This window comes from Lupinus angustifolius, chromosome LG16 (genome assembly GCF_001865875.1).
Source record: "Lupinus angustifolius cultivar Tanjil chromosome LG16, LupAngTanjil_v1.0, whole genome shotgun sequence".
Taxonomy (NCBI): domain Eukaryota; kingdom Viridiplantae; phylum Streptophyta; class Magnoliopsida; order Fabales; family Fabaceae; genus Lupinus; species Lupinus angustifolius.
The window spans coordinates 1,467,346-1,482,839 of NC_032024.1; the positions used below are offsets into that span (position 1 = coordinate 1,467,346).

At 32.5% G+C, this 15,494-nt stretch overlaps 4 protein-coding genes across 9 annotated transcripts; 1 reads left to right on the forward strand and 3 right to left on the reverse strand.

The window, feature by feature from the left end:
* LOC109329966 lies at positions 54 to 2,030 on the reverse strand. Of its 2 annotated transcripts, none has more exons than XM_019563898.1 (3): positions 1,283 to 2,030; positions 1,076 to 1,160; positions 54 to 450 (listed from the first exon to the last, which is right to left on the reverse strand). In XM_019563898.1, the coding sequence occupies exons 1-3, from the start codon at positions 1,424 to 1,426 to the stop codon at positions 365 to 367; spliced, it is 315 nt and encodes a 104-aa protein (XP_019419443.1). In that variant the 5' UTR covers positions 1,427 to 2,030; the 3' UTR covers positions 54 to 364. The 2 variants fall into 2 exon arrangements, with proteins under 2 accessions (XP_019419443.1, XP_019419442.1); XM_019563897.1 differs by having other exon boundaries at positions 54 to 507.
* Positions 510 to 10,217, forward strand: LOC109329963. 4 transcript variants are annotated; one of them, XM_019563893.1, is made up of 7 exons: positions 510 to 522; positions 7,239 to 7,287; positions 7,424 to 7,670; positions 8,598 to 8,750; positions 9,072 to 9,177; positions 9,293 to 9,407; positions 10,053 to 10,217. In XM_019563893.1, exons 2-7 carry the CDS (start codon positions 7,240 to 7,242, stop codon positions 10,086 to 10,088), a joined length of 705 nt encoding a protein of 234 aa, XP_019419438.1. In that variant the 5' UTR covers positions 510 to 522; position 7,239; the 3' UTR covers positions 10,089 to 10,217. The 4 variants fall into 4 exon arrangements, with proteins under 4 accessions (XP_019419438.1, XP_019419437.1, XP_019419436.1 ...); XM_019563892.1 differs by lacking the exon at positions 510 to 522 and adding an exon at positions 6,712 to 6,915; XM_019563891.1 differs by lacking the exon at positions 510 to 522 and adding an exon at positions 7,016 to 7,140.
* On the reverse strand, positions 4,161 to 5,478 carry LOC109329964 (major allergen Pru ar 1-like). Its single transcript, XM_019563894.1, has 2 exons — positions 5,237 to 5,478; positions 4,161 to 4,546 (listed from the first exon to the last, which is right to left on the reverse strand). The coding sequence occupies exons 1-2, from the start codon at positions 5,418 to 5,420 to the stop codon at positions 4,221 to 4,223; spliced, it is 510 nt and encodes a 169-aa protein (XP_019419439.1). The 5' UTR covers positions 5,421 to 5,478; the 3' UTR covers positions 4,161 to 4,220.
* LOC109329965 (protein LlR18A) lies at positions 12,188 to 13,673 on the reverse strand. Of its 2 annotated transcripts, none has more exons than XM_019563896.1 (3): positions 13,425 to 13,673; positions 12,537 to 12,825; positions 12,188 to 12,402 (listed from the first exon to the last, which is right to left on the reverse strand). In XM_019563896.1, coding segments are annotated over exons 1-3 (471 nt in total). In that variant the 5' UTR covers positions 13,606 to 13,673; the 3' UTR covers positions 12,188 to 12,401. The 2 variants fall into 2 exon arrangements, with proteins under 2 accessions (XP_019419441.1, XP_019419440.1); XM_019563895.1 differs by having other exon boundaries at positions 12,188 to 12,364; positions 12,529 to 12,825.

The window sequence follows — 15,494 nt, forward strand, 5'->3', positions numbered from 1 at the left end:
AAGTTAAGTATATGACAAAATGTGAAAAAATCAAAAATATTTATGGGATGAATTAATACGTTACAAGCATGAAATGTAACTCCTACACATTAAAAAAGACTTTGGTTTGAGAATCAACAATGAGAGGACTAGTATTGTGTTAATGCCCTATTATGTAACTGTGGCCAAAACCATAGTTAGATGGATGATGTTGTATTAATGCCCTATTATGCCCTGAGGTACTTGGTGACTCATGGTTTGCATTATTCTCATTAGTTGCTTGTGATTGTGTTACTTTTGCCTCAGGTTGTGGTGTGTCTTTTGGTGGTGGAGTTTCTGTTGATGGTGGTGGTTGTGCATTTCCTTCAGGTTCTTTTGGTTGAGATCATGGAGACTCATCAGGTTGTTCAATATTGCATATAGTTGTCATTGTCCTTGTTTTCTTGATTGCTTTCACAACTTTTTCTGGATCTGCACACCCAATTATGCTTATTTTTTGTTGGAAATCAATATAGATATCATATATGCCTAAAACAAATAAAGGTTTGTTGTTACCTTAGCTTGCAATAATTGTAGATGACACGAAATAATACTTATTGGCTAAGGCACTTTAAGATGTTTCGTGACACATTTTTACTATACTATAGAACTGATCTCGAATACACCCACCACAATATGGCTACTAGTGCCGATTCTCAAAATTCTCATAATATAACTGCCCATGCCAATTCTTTTCCCTTAATACTAACTATCAATGCGTCGACAGAAAAGATGAGGGAGAAAAAAAAGTTGAATGAAAGCACATTCAACTTGGGGCAAGCTATAAAAAGGAGAGAAAACCTTTATTTATAACATGTGATTTTTCTCAAGTTCCTCATCTATCAAATGTGGGACTTGAGAGTTGTTTTTTTTTCAAAATTTTTCTCCGTGGGAATTGTGAGTTTTTTAGATTTTATACATAAAAAATTCACTAATGGCTTCCAAGAAACCAAATTCCAACAGTTTAACAAAGAGTTAGTTACATACATATGTTGCCGCATATATATGAAGTGATAGGAAAATCATATAACTTGTAACATGTCACATTCTTTCTTACCATTAATGCCATTGAGTGCTTTCTTGACCTTCTGCATGCATCCATTACAATCCATTCGGACATGTATCTCTATGACTCGAGGTTTCTGCATTTGAATGGACTAGTCACTCTTAGAATTCTTGGCATTTATATTAAAGTTGATAAAGCTATGATTGCATTCACATGCTAATTATTATAGTATAAGTGCATGAATTTTGAGTGCTATACCTGTAAATCAGGAACCATGGTGCTGCCTGTGGAATTAGTTGTACATGAAAGTAGTAGTAGAATATGGCTCTGAAGAATATTGTGAGTGGCATATATATGTGCAAGGGAAGAAGAGAATATGTAGAAGGAAAATATGTAGGACATGTTAGAATCTCTTTTTTAGGGAGGGGAGAATGGAAAATAAAAGAGAAATGGTATTTGCTTGATTGGTCCATGAATGTCTTTGTTAGGAATATTAGGCATGGGAGAGGAATGGGTTCAGGAAAGAGGGTAGGCATATTTTTTTGTGTGGTACTACCAAGGGTATCCCCTCAAGTAAGAAACTAATCTTTTTCGGGTTTTGTGGCTGCCCTTCCCAGTAAATGTCGCTCTCAGGAATCGAACTTTCAACCTTGGGAATTCAGTGCCTTACACCACTAGACCATCGCCTTGTTGATAGTAGGTAGGCATATATATGAGTCTTAATTTGTAATCCCAAGTCAAAGGGAATTTGCTTTATGATGTATAGCATCTTGGCCATGTATTTGTGAGAATATGAAAGGTAGGGTGGTGATAGAACATCAAAAAGAAGATGATGGTTTAATGCACGAGGCTTCCGGCTAGTAGAAAAGACTTAGGCCGAAGTACCTTGTATTATAAAACTGAAGTTGTGCAAAAGATGTGGCTTAATTTGTTGATGACAAAAGTTTCAATGATCACTATATGCTTTTTCATGTTGTTCCTAGAAACATTTCAAAAATAAATAAAATTAAGTTGTTCCTGGAAAAATCTATAATCTCATTATCATGAACTGTATAATCTATAATGTAATGTTAAGTTGAAAGTTTAAAGATGCTATAATGTAATGTGGGAGCTAGCCATGTGTGAAAAGATGGCACAATGTTCATATTCATCAGATTTTCTCTTAACTTGTTTGAATATGTTACCAAATTATTCTGAAATTTAGTAATCTTTGTGAAGCAAACAATTCCATAATGTTTTTCCTTGAAAAAAAATCATCTTTCTCATGGTGGTTACTGCCTCTAATATGTAGATTCTTTAATGAAGTTGCTTGATGCTAATGGTTTTTGGTTAAGCCATTCACATGATTGGTAGAATTTGGGTATTATAGAAAACTATTATGGGACCATTTTGTGAGATGAGATCCTATAAAAAAAGGTTTTGGGTGGGAAAGAAAACTTTGCATAAGTAAAGCTTTATGCAGAAAATGTCAACAGAATATATGTATTTATGGCATTGTTTATGCTATGATACAAAAGTTATATCACCCTCTACCCAAAAAAACTATATCAAGTTATCAACATGTTTGTATTTGTTTACTATTAAATTTTGGGTTAGGTTTCATTCATTTATTTTATGTTTGTTGTAGATGTAATAAACAAACATCCTTAGTATGTTAACAAGACCTGACCAGACATAAAAGTAGCACACAAAAAATTAATTCATCTAGTGTTTGATATATATGCTTTGATTATGTCTGCATGCTATGTTATTTGGTGATTAGTTATGGTGCCTAATCTCTATGCCTCTCTCATAGACACATAATTAGAATCATCATTATTTCAACCAAATATGAACATAATAGAAGAATTCTTCTAAATAAAGTTAGGAGAGTGGGCCAAGACTATCATCGGACAAAGATTACCTGTCTTAAATGGTATCTCGGACTAATTAGATATTGCCACATAAATAAAATAATTTGATTTAAAATAAAAAGTAACAAAAAATAACATTCTGATTGGCTTGGAATACCATTTAGATATTGTTTAGGACATGTGATCTCTATCCTCACTCTACTTTTTGGTTGAAAAAGTTGTGCACTTCTGTAAAGGGCAATAAGTGACAAGTTCTGAACTTTATCATGAGGAATATACAAGGTGGATTTGCATGCTTTGTGTTATCATGTTTTTGTCTGAATACTATGCAAGGTATCTAAAATACAAAATGAAAATGAAAAACTCAAATGTAGACAAATTTATCTTTGGTGGCCTCCACAAATTCCAGCTGTGAAGCAGAAGAAAATAATATTAATTATGAACTATAACCCTCTTCATGTATATTGAGAAAATTTGACTTTCTTGGTTACTCTGAATTTATCATAGATGGTTAAACATTCTTGATATCAAACTTTGGCACTTTTTTGGTACAATAGAAAAAATTTTGGCCCTTTGGTATGCATTTACTGAAAAACAAAAAATAAATAAAGGTTTGCTATTTTACTTTAATAATAGCTCGAAGGAAGAAGATCTTTTGCTTCTCAAATTTTCAATTCACTTTAATGTCTGGATGCATATTTAATAAATTTGCTATAGAAACATTTAAGCCTCATATTGCAATTTTTGGTATTATTAAGGGTATTCCTTTACTTTTTGGGTAAGGAACTAATTTATTTTAGGGTTTGTAGCTATCCCTTCTAACAAATATTGCTCATATGAATCAAACTCTCGATTTTAGGATCTAATAAAACCTTACACCACTAGATCAACACGTTGTTGTTCTTGCAATTTGTAACAAAGGCCTGTCACCTTTACTATTTGCAATCAACACCAAAAAATAGTGTGTATAGCAGACAAAAAATAGGAAGGTCCACTCCTCTAGTGGGGTTGGACCATAAAATGGTTCCAAGACCACACTGAAGTACTGAACCATATAACCTCAGACTTCATAAGTTTTAATGGTTGAAGCTTATAGTACACAACTTTGATTACTTGTATAAGAAAATTTCTGACCTTATGGAACATTATTTATTTTTTATTTTTCCCATGCTTTTAGACATAACCTATGGTTTATCACTCTATAGCATCTAAAATGTATCCAAGTTTGTCAATAAAATTGAAAAGCTGTGTCTTAATTCATAATTTTGACTACCTCAACATAAAATTAGCAAACAACTCACACATACATATAAGTTTTACTACTAGCCATATCATATTTGGCTTCAAATCAAACTATAGGCTAAACTGAAAGTACATAATGATATAATATGATAATAGGGTGCATCATAAGATACCTTGAGGATAGTTGAGGCTTCTTCTCTAGCATTCTTGAAATCTTCTTCTTTGATCTCAACTCCTTCTTTGGGATGATACTTACTAACATTCTTGGTCTTGCTACCTCCCTCTGCATTAGGCTCAAACTTTATCTCATGTGAAATTGAATCTACCTTTTCCAATACACTATCCCCTTCAATTACTGTGTAGCTATATGCCAAATTCTCTTTGTCTATTGCATCAATTCTATGCTTCAAGTGTTTTATGTTATCACCTGCAACATTGAAGAGAAAGCCAATAATTAATTCCTGCTAATTATCTCACTAGAATCTAGAGTAAGAGTGACTAGTAGGGCTCGCAATGAACCAAACCAATTCGGTATTCGTCGAAACTTGACTCGTTGTTTAGCTCTATAAACTTGGTTCATTAATTAAATGAGTCTAACTTGAGCTAGAAATTGAGCTCGTTAAATAAACGAGCCGAACTTGAGCTAGATAGATATAGTTTGACTCGTTAAGTTCATAAGCTAGTTCTATATATATATAAACTATTTCTTTATGTTTATTGTTATTATACTATAACTCATGCATTATCTTATTATATTTATTGTCATTATATATATATGTATGTATATAAACACATTTATATTTGTATAATATAATATTTTGGAGTATTTTTAAAAAAATGAATTAATTATTTGAGTTGTCCAAATGAATCAATTTATACTAACCTGAACAGTTCGTGAACTTTAACCGAGCCGAAATCGAGTTAAAAATTAAAATAATTCATATCGAACTCGAGTCGAGTTTTGAGTTGAACAAATCCTTATCGAACTGAACTGAGCTGAGCTCTTATTCGACTCGATTCGGCTCGTATTCAGCACTAGTGAGCCTTAGAGGTATGTCCATAAATATAAAATTTGAAAAAAAGTGATAAGTAATGTGAAATGATGCAACTAACTAGCCTTCAGCAATGGTTATCTCTTGAATGGTTCCAGGTCCTCCATTGCCTTCAACCACTTCAACTTTCTTTATAGCCTGAGGAAGAAGCTTAGGGATGAGGTTATGAGCATCAAGGATCAAAGCCTTAAACAATCTCCTTGTTTGGACAATGCTAGTGGACTCATCACTGAATGTTAGGACAACCATGTTTCTTAAGAACTACAAGATATAGCTACAAATTTGAAGTAATGTAATATTATAAGGAATATATGTAGTGGTGTGACATAATATATGTGGTTGTATTTATAGATCTAAAGTATAAGTTATTGATGCTGCATTTGACATTATTTCTTCAACTACTAGATTGCCAAAAAAAGGTGCTTGTCCCATTATTATACAGCAAGGTAGGTATAGTCCTCCCATGCAGATAGATTTTTAAAGTAGACACATTATACCATATATTATGTTCAAAATATTCAAGTTGTTATTTATATGTATATGAAAACAATGATATATTGAGGTATTGAATCTCATGGGCTCAGTGTACAATGATTAATAATTTCTGTTGCAAGAAAAGTAATTGAAGCTAGTGCCCGAAAAATAAACTTGTGTGCCAAAGGGGCTTAAAAGTCGTCCTATTGAATAGCCAACATTTATGGTTGTGGTATTTATTTATCGACTCTATAGATTACAAATAATTCATATCCTCACCTAAACATTGAACGTAGAACTTTTTAGCTCATTTCTTCATTTATTTTATGTTGACATATTTCATGTAATTTGCAGACTTAATTTCTACTCTTCCATTTCTTCTTCTATGTCTTAGGACTTAAGCACATGTTGAGACTCAGCCCAAAAAAATTAGTCTACTAAATGGAAGAGTCTTATGAGTTAAATATCATCAGTTTATTATTTTACTCCATGTGAGATTTCTAACATTGTCACCCCTTTAAGGGTCGACGTCCACAATGACTTTTACTCTATCGTCATTGATCTAAGCCCACAATGACTTTTACTCTATTGTCATTGATATGATGGTAGTCTTTCCTCTTTTGGCGGTTTCACTCACTATCAATATTCACTAATATACCTTAATCCAACTTATATGCATGTATTTCCCTAACACAACTCTCAATGAAAGCCACCATTTGTTTGGACTTAAGCACATGGGATCCAACTATATTAGGCAAGAGATTCTTATGACTTAAGTACCACATTGAATTTGTTATTTTACTCAACGTAAAACTCCTAATATTGTTCCAATACCCTCGAGTTGAATGATAATTAAGTAAAGCTAATATTTACATTCAAAATTTTAATCCCACATGTAAATTTAGTTTGGAATACAATTGATTTCCATTATCCTGGTTTGCAAATTTCCATTTCAATGATAATATAATATTACAAAACTTGGTGTATTTTTGTCCACCAAAACCAAGGTCAAACCGTTTCTTATTATATGTATTTGAAAAAAGACAACAAAAGAAAAAAAGAAAAAACGCGGCAAATTTTTATTTCAGTCTTCACCGGAAATCAGAAACAGTAAAGCTACTAGGGTTGAAGAACAAGAAACCGCGCCGTTCGCCGCCGTCGACCACGCAGGCGCCGCCATCTTCCACCTCCTTCTTCGCAAGTTTCATATCGTAGCTGCAATCTCCTCCGTTAATCGTCGTCGATCAGCAACTCATCATACCCATCTTCTGTAAGTCATTCACTCATCAAAATTGAATCTTATTTCATTTTTACCTTCATTACTCGATATAGAAACTTGGGTATAGTTACAATTGGTTTTTAATTTTATTATGCGAATTTCCATTTAGTGTTAGGGTAGAAAGAAAGAGCTTTGAAACTGAAATCATATCAATATCCAAATTACTCAGCTCTGAAGAGAAACCCATGTTTTTAAATTGAAGATAAAGCTAAAAAGGTTTCAACTTTCCATTTGATTACTGTAGCGTGCTTTCTTGAAAAGTTTTGATTTTTTTCATTTTCTTTTGATTTTACATTCTTATAATTTCCTTGCAGGATGGCAAGTTCTTCTATGGATTTCTCTCAGTTTGGAATTTCAATGGAGGTGCATTCCTTTATTTATAAAAAAAGAATGGTTTCTAAGTGTTTTGGATAGTGTTAATTATGTAAAAATGATAATTTGACTTGTCCTAAGTGTTATGAGAAAGTGTATATATGAAGAGGTTTTTTTTTATATACAGGAAAAGGATAAGCTTGTTGAAGAAATAATCCGCTATATGCTTTTTAAGACTCATGGACACTCAGGCTGTCCGATTAAGAGGGACGAACTCACTCATCTAGTTACAAAAAACTATAAACAGCGTAACCTTCCTACCTTTGTGATCAACGAGGCTAAAGAGAAGCTTTCCAGTATATTCGGCTATGAAATGAGAGAGCTTCAAAGGTCCCTCCCATCTTCCAAAACACAGGCATTGCCTTCTCAACAAAGTGAGCATGATTCGGTTATTCTCTTCTCATGTTACTTTACCTGGCAAGGCGGAGCACTTCTAGTAATATTTGTTTAAGAGACTCCGATCGTTTTCTTTTGTGAAATTTTAAGGACAACTTGAGCATGGGTTTATATGCAGAGAAGGATTGAACTATAATGTGGGATGCATTGCTCATTCAGTTGTATGACTAGTGTATCTTTTTACTCCGGGATGTGATTTGATGCGTGCTAATTTCTCCTGGTTGTTATGAGTCATATAGATGTTGTGAATTTAGATTTTCATTAAATTTGGTGTATTGTTTTTTTCTTCACAATCAGCTACTGCCTTCATGAGTCATAAGCATATACTTCTCTGCTTATATTCTGCAACCCGACTGAATACATTTATATCATCCTACACTGGTATCTTCAATTAGTTAGTTATGGACAACCAAGACACTTTTTGACTTTATCTTGTTGCTTTTGCTCATATAAAGATTCATTTGATGAATTGTGTCCTTGTAATACGTTAACCTTGCAATCGATAGAGATTAGATTATGCTCGGTTTTCAATTAGCATTGTTTCTAAGTCATTAAATATGTTGTGCATATACACATAGTGGGAATAAGTAAGTTGATACTAAAAGGGTGGCCCGGTGCATGAGACTCCCACCTACTGGGATTTGGGGAAGGTAGATGTACGCAACCTTACCCTAGCAAGCAAGAGGCTCTTTCCCATATTTGAATCCATGACCTCTAGGTCACAAGGCAACCAACCTTATTGTGAGCCGAGGCTCAATCTCTAATAAGTAAATTGATACTAAACTACTAAATTGCTTTTACTTGTTCAGATTTGTCTGCATTCTCCGGAGTTCTCTAACTATGTCCTAGTTGTTAGCCTCTACATTTTCCTCTAATTATTTTTTGTATGATGTGCTTTCTCCCAGGTGTTGCAGATGCAAAATCATATGTTCTCATAAGTCAACTTCCTTCTGATGTATATGAAAAATATGTTGTAGATGTGAATACTGCACACCTGTCTGGATTCACTTTTGCTGTGGTTAGTGTTGTGTATCTTGCTGGTGGCAAAATGCCAGAAGGTATGATTGCAAATTTTGTGTCATGACTCGTAAAGCTAAAATTCTATATGCATGGATATGCACCTGCTAAACTTATGCAAGTCAACGGGGATATGTTAAGGTCCATAGATAAAAAGGGTGGCCCCGTGCACGAGGCTCCCACATAGTGGAGTTTAGGAAGGGTAGATGTATGCAGTGACCTTACCGTGGCGTGAGGTCCATATATAGATGCAATAAATCATATATTCTGGCTTTTACAGTTTTGCTTTGCCGAGGTTTAAAATTTTAATGGCAATTCTCCTTCTGCCTTAACATAATGGAACTTTGGTGAGATTATTGTAGAAAGTCTCTGGAGCCAATTAAAGAAGATGGGTTTAAGTGCTGATGATAAAAACCATACTGTTCTTGGAAACATTCAACAGGCATTAGAACTTCTTGTTCAGCAAAGGTGAGAAATTTTTAATGTTTATGATTTTAGATTACAAGGGTTATTGCATTTTGTGGCACCTCTAATTTGCACTAAAAGGCAGTGAAGTAATTTTGATCCATCTTTTGATTTATAGGTACTTACAGAAGAACAAAGTTAGTGGTCCTGAAGGCAATAATATATATTATGAGCTTGCTGAGAGAGCTTTAGATGGACCCATCAGTGACAAGATCAAGGAATATACATCTCAGGTAGTGCTTTAGTTCTGCCTTTATTTATTCATTTTTTAAGTTCATTTAACAATTCAATATTAAGCAATTAAATATCTTATCCTTATGAACTTATTTTGGGGTAGCACTTTTTTTTTGTCTATGGCTGGCATGCCTTTATAACAAGTGCATACTCCAAGGATTTAACTTGGTTCTTTTTCGGGGGAGCTTTAGAGATAAATGCTTTGTCAAAGAACATGATATTTTATAGAACATTATGATCTTGTTCGATCCGTGTAACCAACCCTACCTAGTAAGATTAAGACTTGGTTGCTATTGTTGTTGATACTAAACATAGTGTAGTCACATTGGAAAAACAGCTAATGCAAACAAAACACAATATTTGGATGATTCTTCTGATGTGTTTTACTAGGAGAAGTTTTAAAGGATTTGTTAAGTGTAGACTATCTCTGACAAAACACTACAGTGGTAACCTATAGATGAACTTGAAACAAATGATAACTCAAATATGTTAGATTTATTTAAGCAAACTAAGGAAAAATGCAAGTGTTTCAAAATGGTGTAGGGATTACTGTCTATAGTACCCATTTATCTTCAATCTTCTCCAAAAAGCATGTTATCTTTGTTGGTTTCAAATACAATTAACACTAAACATTTTCATTACAGATTGTGAGAGACAATATCTCAACGGCTGCAGCATAAAAGTTTTTGCTAGCTCTTCAGTGTCTCATGGGACTATGGTTTGATTTTTGTATAATGATTTCTACACCAAAGGATTAAAATGGGAAAATCTTGTATTGGGTAAGTGATGTATGGATATATTTGTTTATATGTGCTGATATGTAAATTATTTTTAAATATAAAGTAAACGTATGAAACTTACTTTGATTATATACTATTTATTAACATTATCATATTATAACTTTTTAGCTACTCCCAAGTGAAATGAAGATTTCTGGATACTCCATGTGGCCATGTTTCTATAATAAATTAATTCTGAATGTTTCTGGTGGAGCACGTATTATTTCTTGGAGGGTACGTAAGAAATGAATGAAGATAGATTATATATAATACTTTTATTATGATTATCCTGTTATCATATTTTTACAACTTTTATGATTTAATTATTATTAATTTCACTTTTATGTTGACACATATACTTCTGACTACCTACGAATGTTGGTTCAAGTGGTACATGCTTAATTTCCCTTAAGCAAGGTCTCGGATTCGAGTCTTGTGGATGGAAAAAATATCCGTTGGGAGAGTTAGCCTCACATACATGTGGATGTTCATGGCTTGGACAAGATTGTGTGAGGATACATGTGGGAAACCAAAAAATATGGTATATAGTCTTATTAAATAGGATAAATGATAACTTTGATTATATGTTGTTTCTAAAAATTATTACTATTGGTTGAAAATCAACTTCGAACAAAGCTTAGAATTTGGTTAGAAGCCAAATGATTCATGTCTTTACAAAGTCACTGCTACCCAAAAAATATGTTCCAACCATAATTTGAGTCCTTTCTGAATTGGAAGTTATTATAACACTTGGAAGTGATCAATTAATTTGAGTCTTGAGAGATCAAAGTATAAGATTAATGATATATCATCTTGTATATGAATCATTCAAAGCATAATGTTGCTTGACCCAAAACAAAAAGGTAGAAAAATATACAAACACAAATCTTATTCATTATTTATTGCATAATACAAGTGTTGCAAAAACATAAACACCAGATCAAACATACAAGGCAATTCAACTGAGCCACATGTATATATACAAGGGCTCTTGTTACAAAAACCAAACAACCACATACAAAAACTTACTATGATAATTATTTGCATGGATCAACCAAAAGTAGTAGTGTTTTTGCGAGAATCACATCAAGCTCGGGTCCTGGAAAGTTATAAGTGTAAGTACATCAAGTTTGGAATAATAGATAGCAATATTTTTAAAACAAACACACATATTGGGTACTGCTGGAACTCGAAAGTTTAGATCATGCTTGGGGCACTAGTAATCAGGATGTGCCAAAACATAACCCTCAACAGCCTTAAAAAGTCCAATTCCCTTGAATTTTGATTCATCACGCACAGTTTCTGATAACACATCACCTTTGGTATGAAATTTCACATTAATCTTACCAATGGATCCACCATGAGGGCCAGGTAAAATCTTACTCTCAAATGTGATTTTCTCCAAACTTTCATCCAACCCTGCACCTCCAATTATGCTGTAGTCATATGACAAGTTAGCTTCATCTATTGCATCAACTTTGTGCAGCACGAAGCTAGTGTGACCATCTGCATAATTTCCACCACAAATTCTATTTAGACATACACATGGAGCTAACTATTTCATTACCCATAAAAATGTATGCACCGTTGGGAGAGTTAGCCTCACATACATGTGGATGTTCATGGCTTGGACAAGATTGTGTGAGGATACATGTGGGAAACCAAAAAATATGGTATATAGTCTTATTAAATAGGATAAATGATAACTTTGATTATATGTTGTTTCTAAAAATTATTACTATTGGTTGAAAATCAACTTCGAACAAAGCTTAGAATTTGGTTAGAAGCCAAATGATTCATGTCTTTACAAAGTCACTGCTACCCAAAAAATATGTTCCAACCATAATTTGAGTCCTTTCTGAATTGGAAGTTATTATAACACTTGGAAGTGATCAATTAATTTGAGTCTTGAGAGATCAAAGTATAAGATTAATGATATATCATCTTGTATATGAATCATTCAAAGCATAATGTTGCTTGACCCAAAACAAAAAGGTAGAAAAATATACAAACACAAATCTTATTCATTATTTATTGCATAATACAAGTGTTGCAAAAACATAAACACCAGATCAAACATACAAGGCAATTCAACTGAGCCACATGTATATATACAAGGGCTCTTGTTACAAAAACCAAACAACCACATACAAAAACTTACTATGATAATTATTTGCATGGATCAACCAAAAGTAGTAGTGTTTTTGCGAGAATCACATCAAGCTCGGGTCCTGGAAAGTTATAAGTGTAAGTACATCAAGTTTGGAATAATAGATAGCAATATTTTTAAAACAAACACACATATTGGGTACTGCTGGAACTCGAAAGTTTAGATCATGCTTGGGGCACTAGTAATCAGGATGTGCCAAAACATAACCCTCAACAGCCTTAAAAAGTCCAATTCCCTTGAATTTTGATTCATCACGCACAGTTTCTGATAACACATCACCTTTGGTATGAAATTTCACATTAATCTTACCAATGGATCCACCATGAGGGCCAGGTAAAATCTTACTCTCAAATGTGATTTTCTCCAAACTTTCATCCAACCCTGCACCTCCAATTATGCTGTAGTCATATGACAAGTTAGCTTCATCTATTGCATCAACTTTGTGCAGCACGAAGCTAGTGTGACCATCTGCATAATTTCCACCACAAATTCTATTTAGACATACACATGGAGCTAACTATTTCATTACCCATAAAAATGTATGCACCGACAATATATGAGTTCTACATGCTGTCATTATATTATTCATCATTCATATTTAATCATCACCAGTCTTCAAAAAAGTAATCCAAATGAAAGGTGAATAATGTAGCAATTATCTATAAATCTTTATACTGACAAATATTTTCTATTAACCATTGACAAAAAGACGAACATATATGATGAGAGATCTGTTTACACCCAAATTAAGTTATATTAATTACACTCAATTTCAACCATTCATTTTTTAAAATCGAACGGACCATAGGGGTGAGACTTAAAAGTCATATAAGATTTCTTTTTTTTCTCTTATCACTTATTGCACTCACCAATTTGGTCTATTGAATATAAGAAAATAAATGACTGAGATTGAGTATAACTAGTGTAACTAATGTAACTTAACTTATGTGTAAATAGATCCCCTCCTTTGTATATATATATTATTAAACCGATGTCCCTGATTGGGTAAGAATTTGATGTGATGATTTATTTTATAGTAAGTGATATGGTACATATTATATACGTACCATGAATAGCAGTTATCTTTTTGATAGTTCCTGGTCCTCCATTTCCTTCAACAATTTCAACACTTTGGATTGGCTCAATCACCTTTGGAATGATTTCATCAGAATCTTTTGTTAGAGCTTTGTATAATTTAGCTGGTGCCACAGTAGAGGATTGTTCATTTTCGAAAGAAAAAACACCCATGATTTATATTGATAATTGAGACAAAAAGGAAATTATATATGAGAGAAAGATAGTGGAAGTGTTAGAGAATATAGGAGAGAATGCTCTATTTATAGAAACTCGTTACCACCTTTACTCATAAATTAATGCTATTTTATTTGGATGGAGTCATTTGTTTCTAATAATGTTTCATTCTCTATCTCAGATTAATCATATATTAACACATATATAAACTAAAAATTTTAAAAGTAAAAAATAATAAAATAAAACATTTTAATAGCTTAGGATATAGAGTAAGATATCGTTCGGAACAAGTGATCTCCATCCATTTTATTTAGCTGAACAAGTTCACTTGAGGCCATGTGTGTTTCATTTATTGGGTCAATCCCTTCTAGTAGGTTTACTTAACAATCTTTAATGGAACTGAGAAAAACAAACAAGAATGATAGTTAGTCAAGATAGACGGTACAATTTCACTAATTTGTATATACCAATTAATTTCTTTTATTATTTTTTTTTAAATTTTATAATATTATCTTCATTAATTAATAGTTTAAGTGACAAATAATGGATATAGCAATGTTTTAATATGTCTTCCTTCAAATCCTCATAATTACAAAAAAAAAACGCATATCACTTATAAATCAATTATTAATTATTAAAATATTATTTTATTATATATTACTTTTTTATAGGGTAGGAGGATTGGTAAAGATATTATAGGCTATTAGATTTGAAGTTATATTGGACAGTGATATTGTTGGCTGTAAAAATTGATTTTATGGGATTAGGGATAATGAGGGAGAATATATTTCACAATACCTCTTGAGAATTTATTTAATGATATCAAATAATTGTTAGTAAAAAAATGTTATCAAATTGAAAAGAAAAATAACATAAGTAAGAAAAAGAAGTTTTTTGTTAAAAAATAATTAAGATAACAGTCATTTCACGATACTAAGAAGTCAAGAGTAATCAAATTTTGTGACTTAGTCATGATATAAATATATAATATGCCGTCTCATTTTTCTTGAAATATGATATTCCACCAAGAATATCGTATTGGCTCTTACACTAAAATATGGTAAAGAAATATTCCACTTAACAATGGTTGCTCGATAAAAAATATACATAAATACATCACATTAGGGATAATTGTTCATTTCAGCCGACAACAATATAAAATAGGCTTGACTATAAGCATTAACCTTAGATTGATATGGACATTTTCAAGCCACATAATTTATAACAAAGTTAGTGTATTGAATATCGTTAAATGTAAGTCAGAAAAAAATTAACAAATAACAAGTGTTATTAAATGTGATATGCGGATATATATACATTCAACGATGTTTAGTAAGCATTATTGTTTTTCACATATTTAAATATGTTGTTAAAAGTCATACATTCAACAACGCTTATTTTAATCAACACGATTTTTTGTGATTCATAAACAAAATCTTACACACAATGATGTATATATCGGTGGAAGTTGTATGAGTATAGCAAAATCTCGGTTTTTTGTTCAAATATTTCTATCCTTCACGAAAACAACTTGGTTGTGTAAGTATCAGAGTGCAACTAAGAGGGGGTGAATTAATTGTCTTAAAATAATGGCCAATTTTTCTGCAAAATCAAAGTTAAAGTGCAGCGAAATAATATGCAGAAAAATAATAGGAAATAAAATGAAAGAGATAATGAGAAGAGAGTACACAAGGAGTTTTTATACTGGTTCACCTTCCTGTCCACCGAATGTTACATCCAGAACTCTTGCCGCACAAGATATTTTTCCACTAAGAATTATGAGTTGTAATTACAATATCTCACCCCGAGATCTCTATGTACCTTACACACTCCCTAATTCTTATACCCTTGGAAAATCTTTTTCCAAGTGAATCAATTCCCTTTCT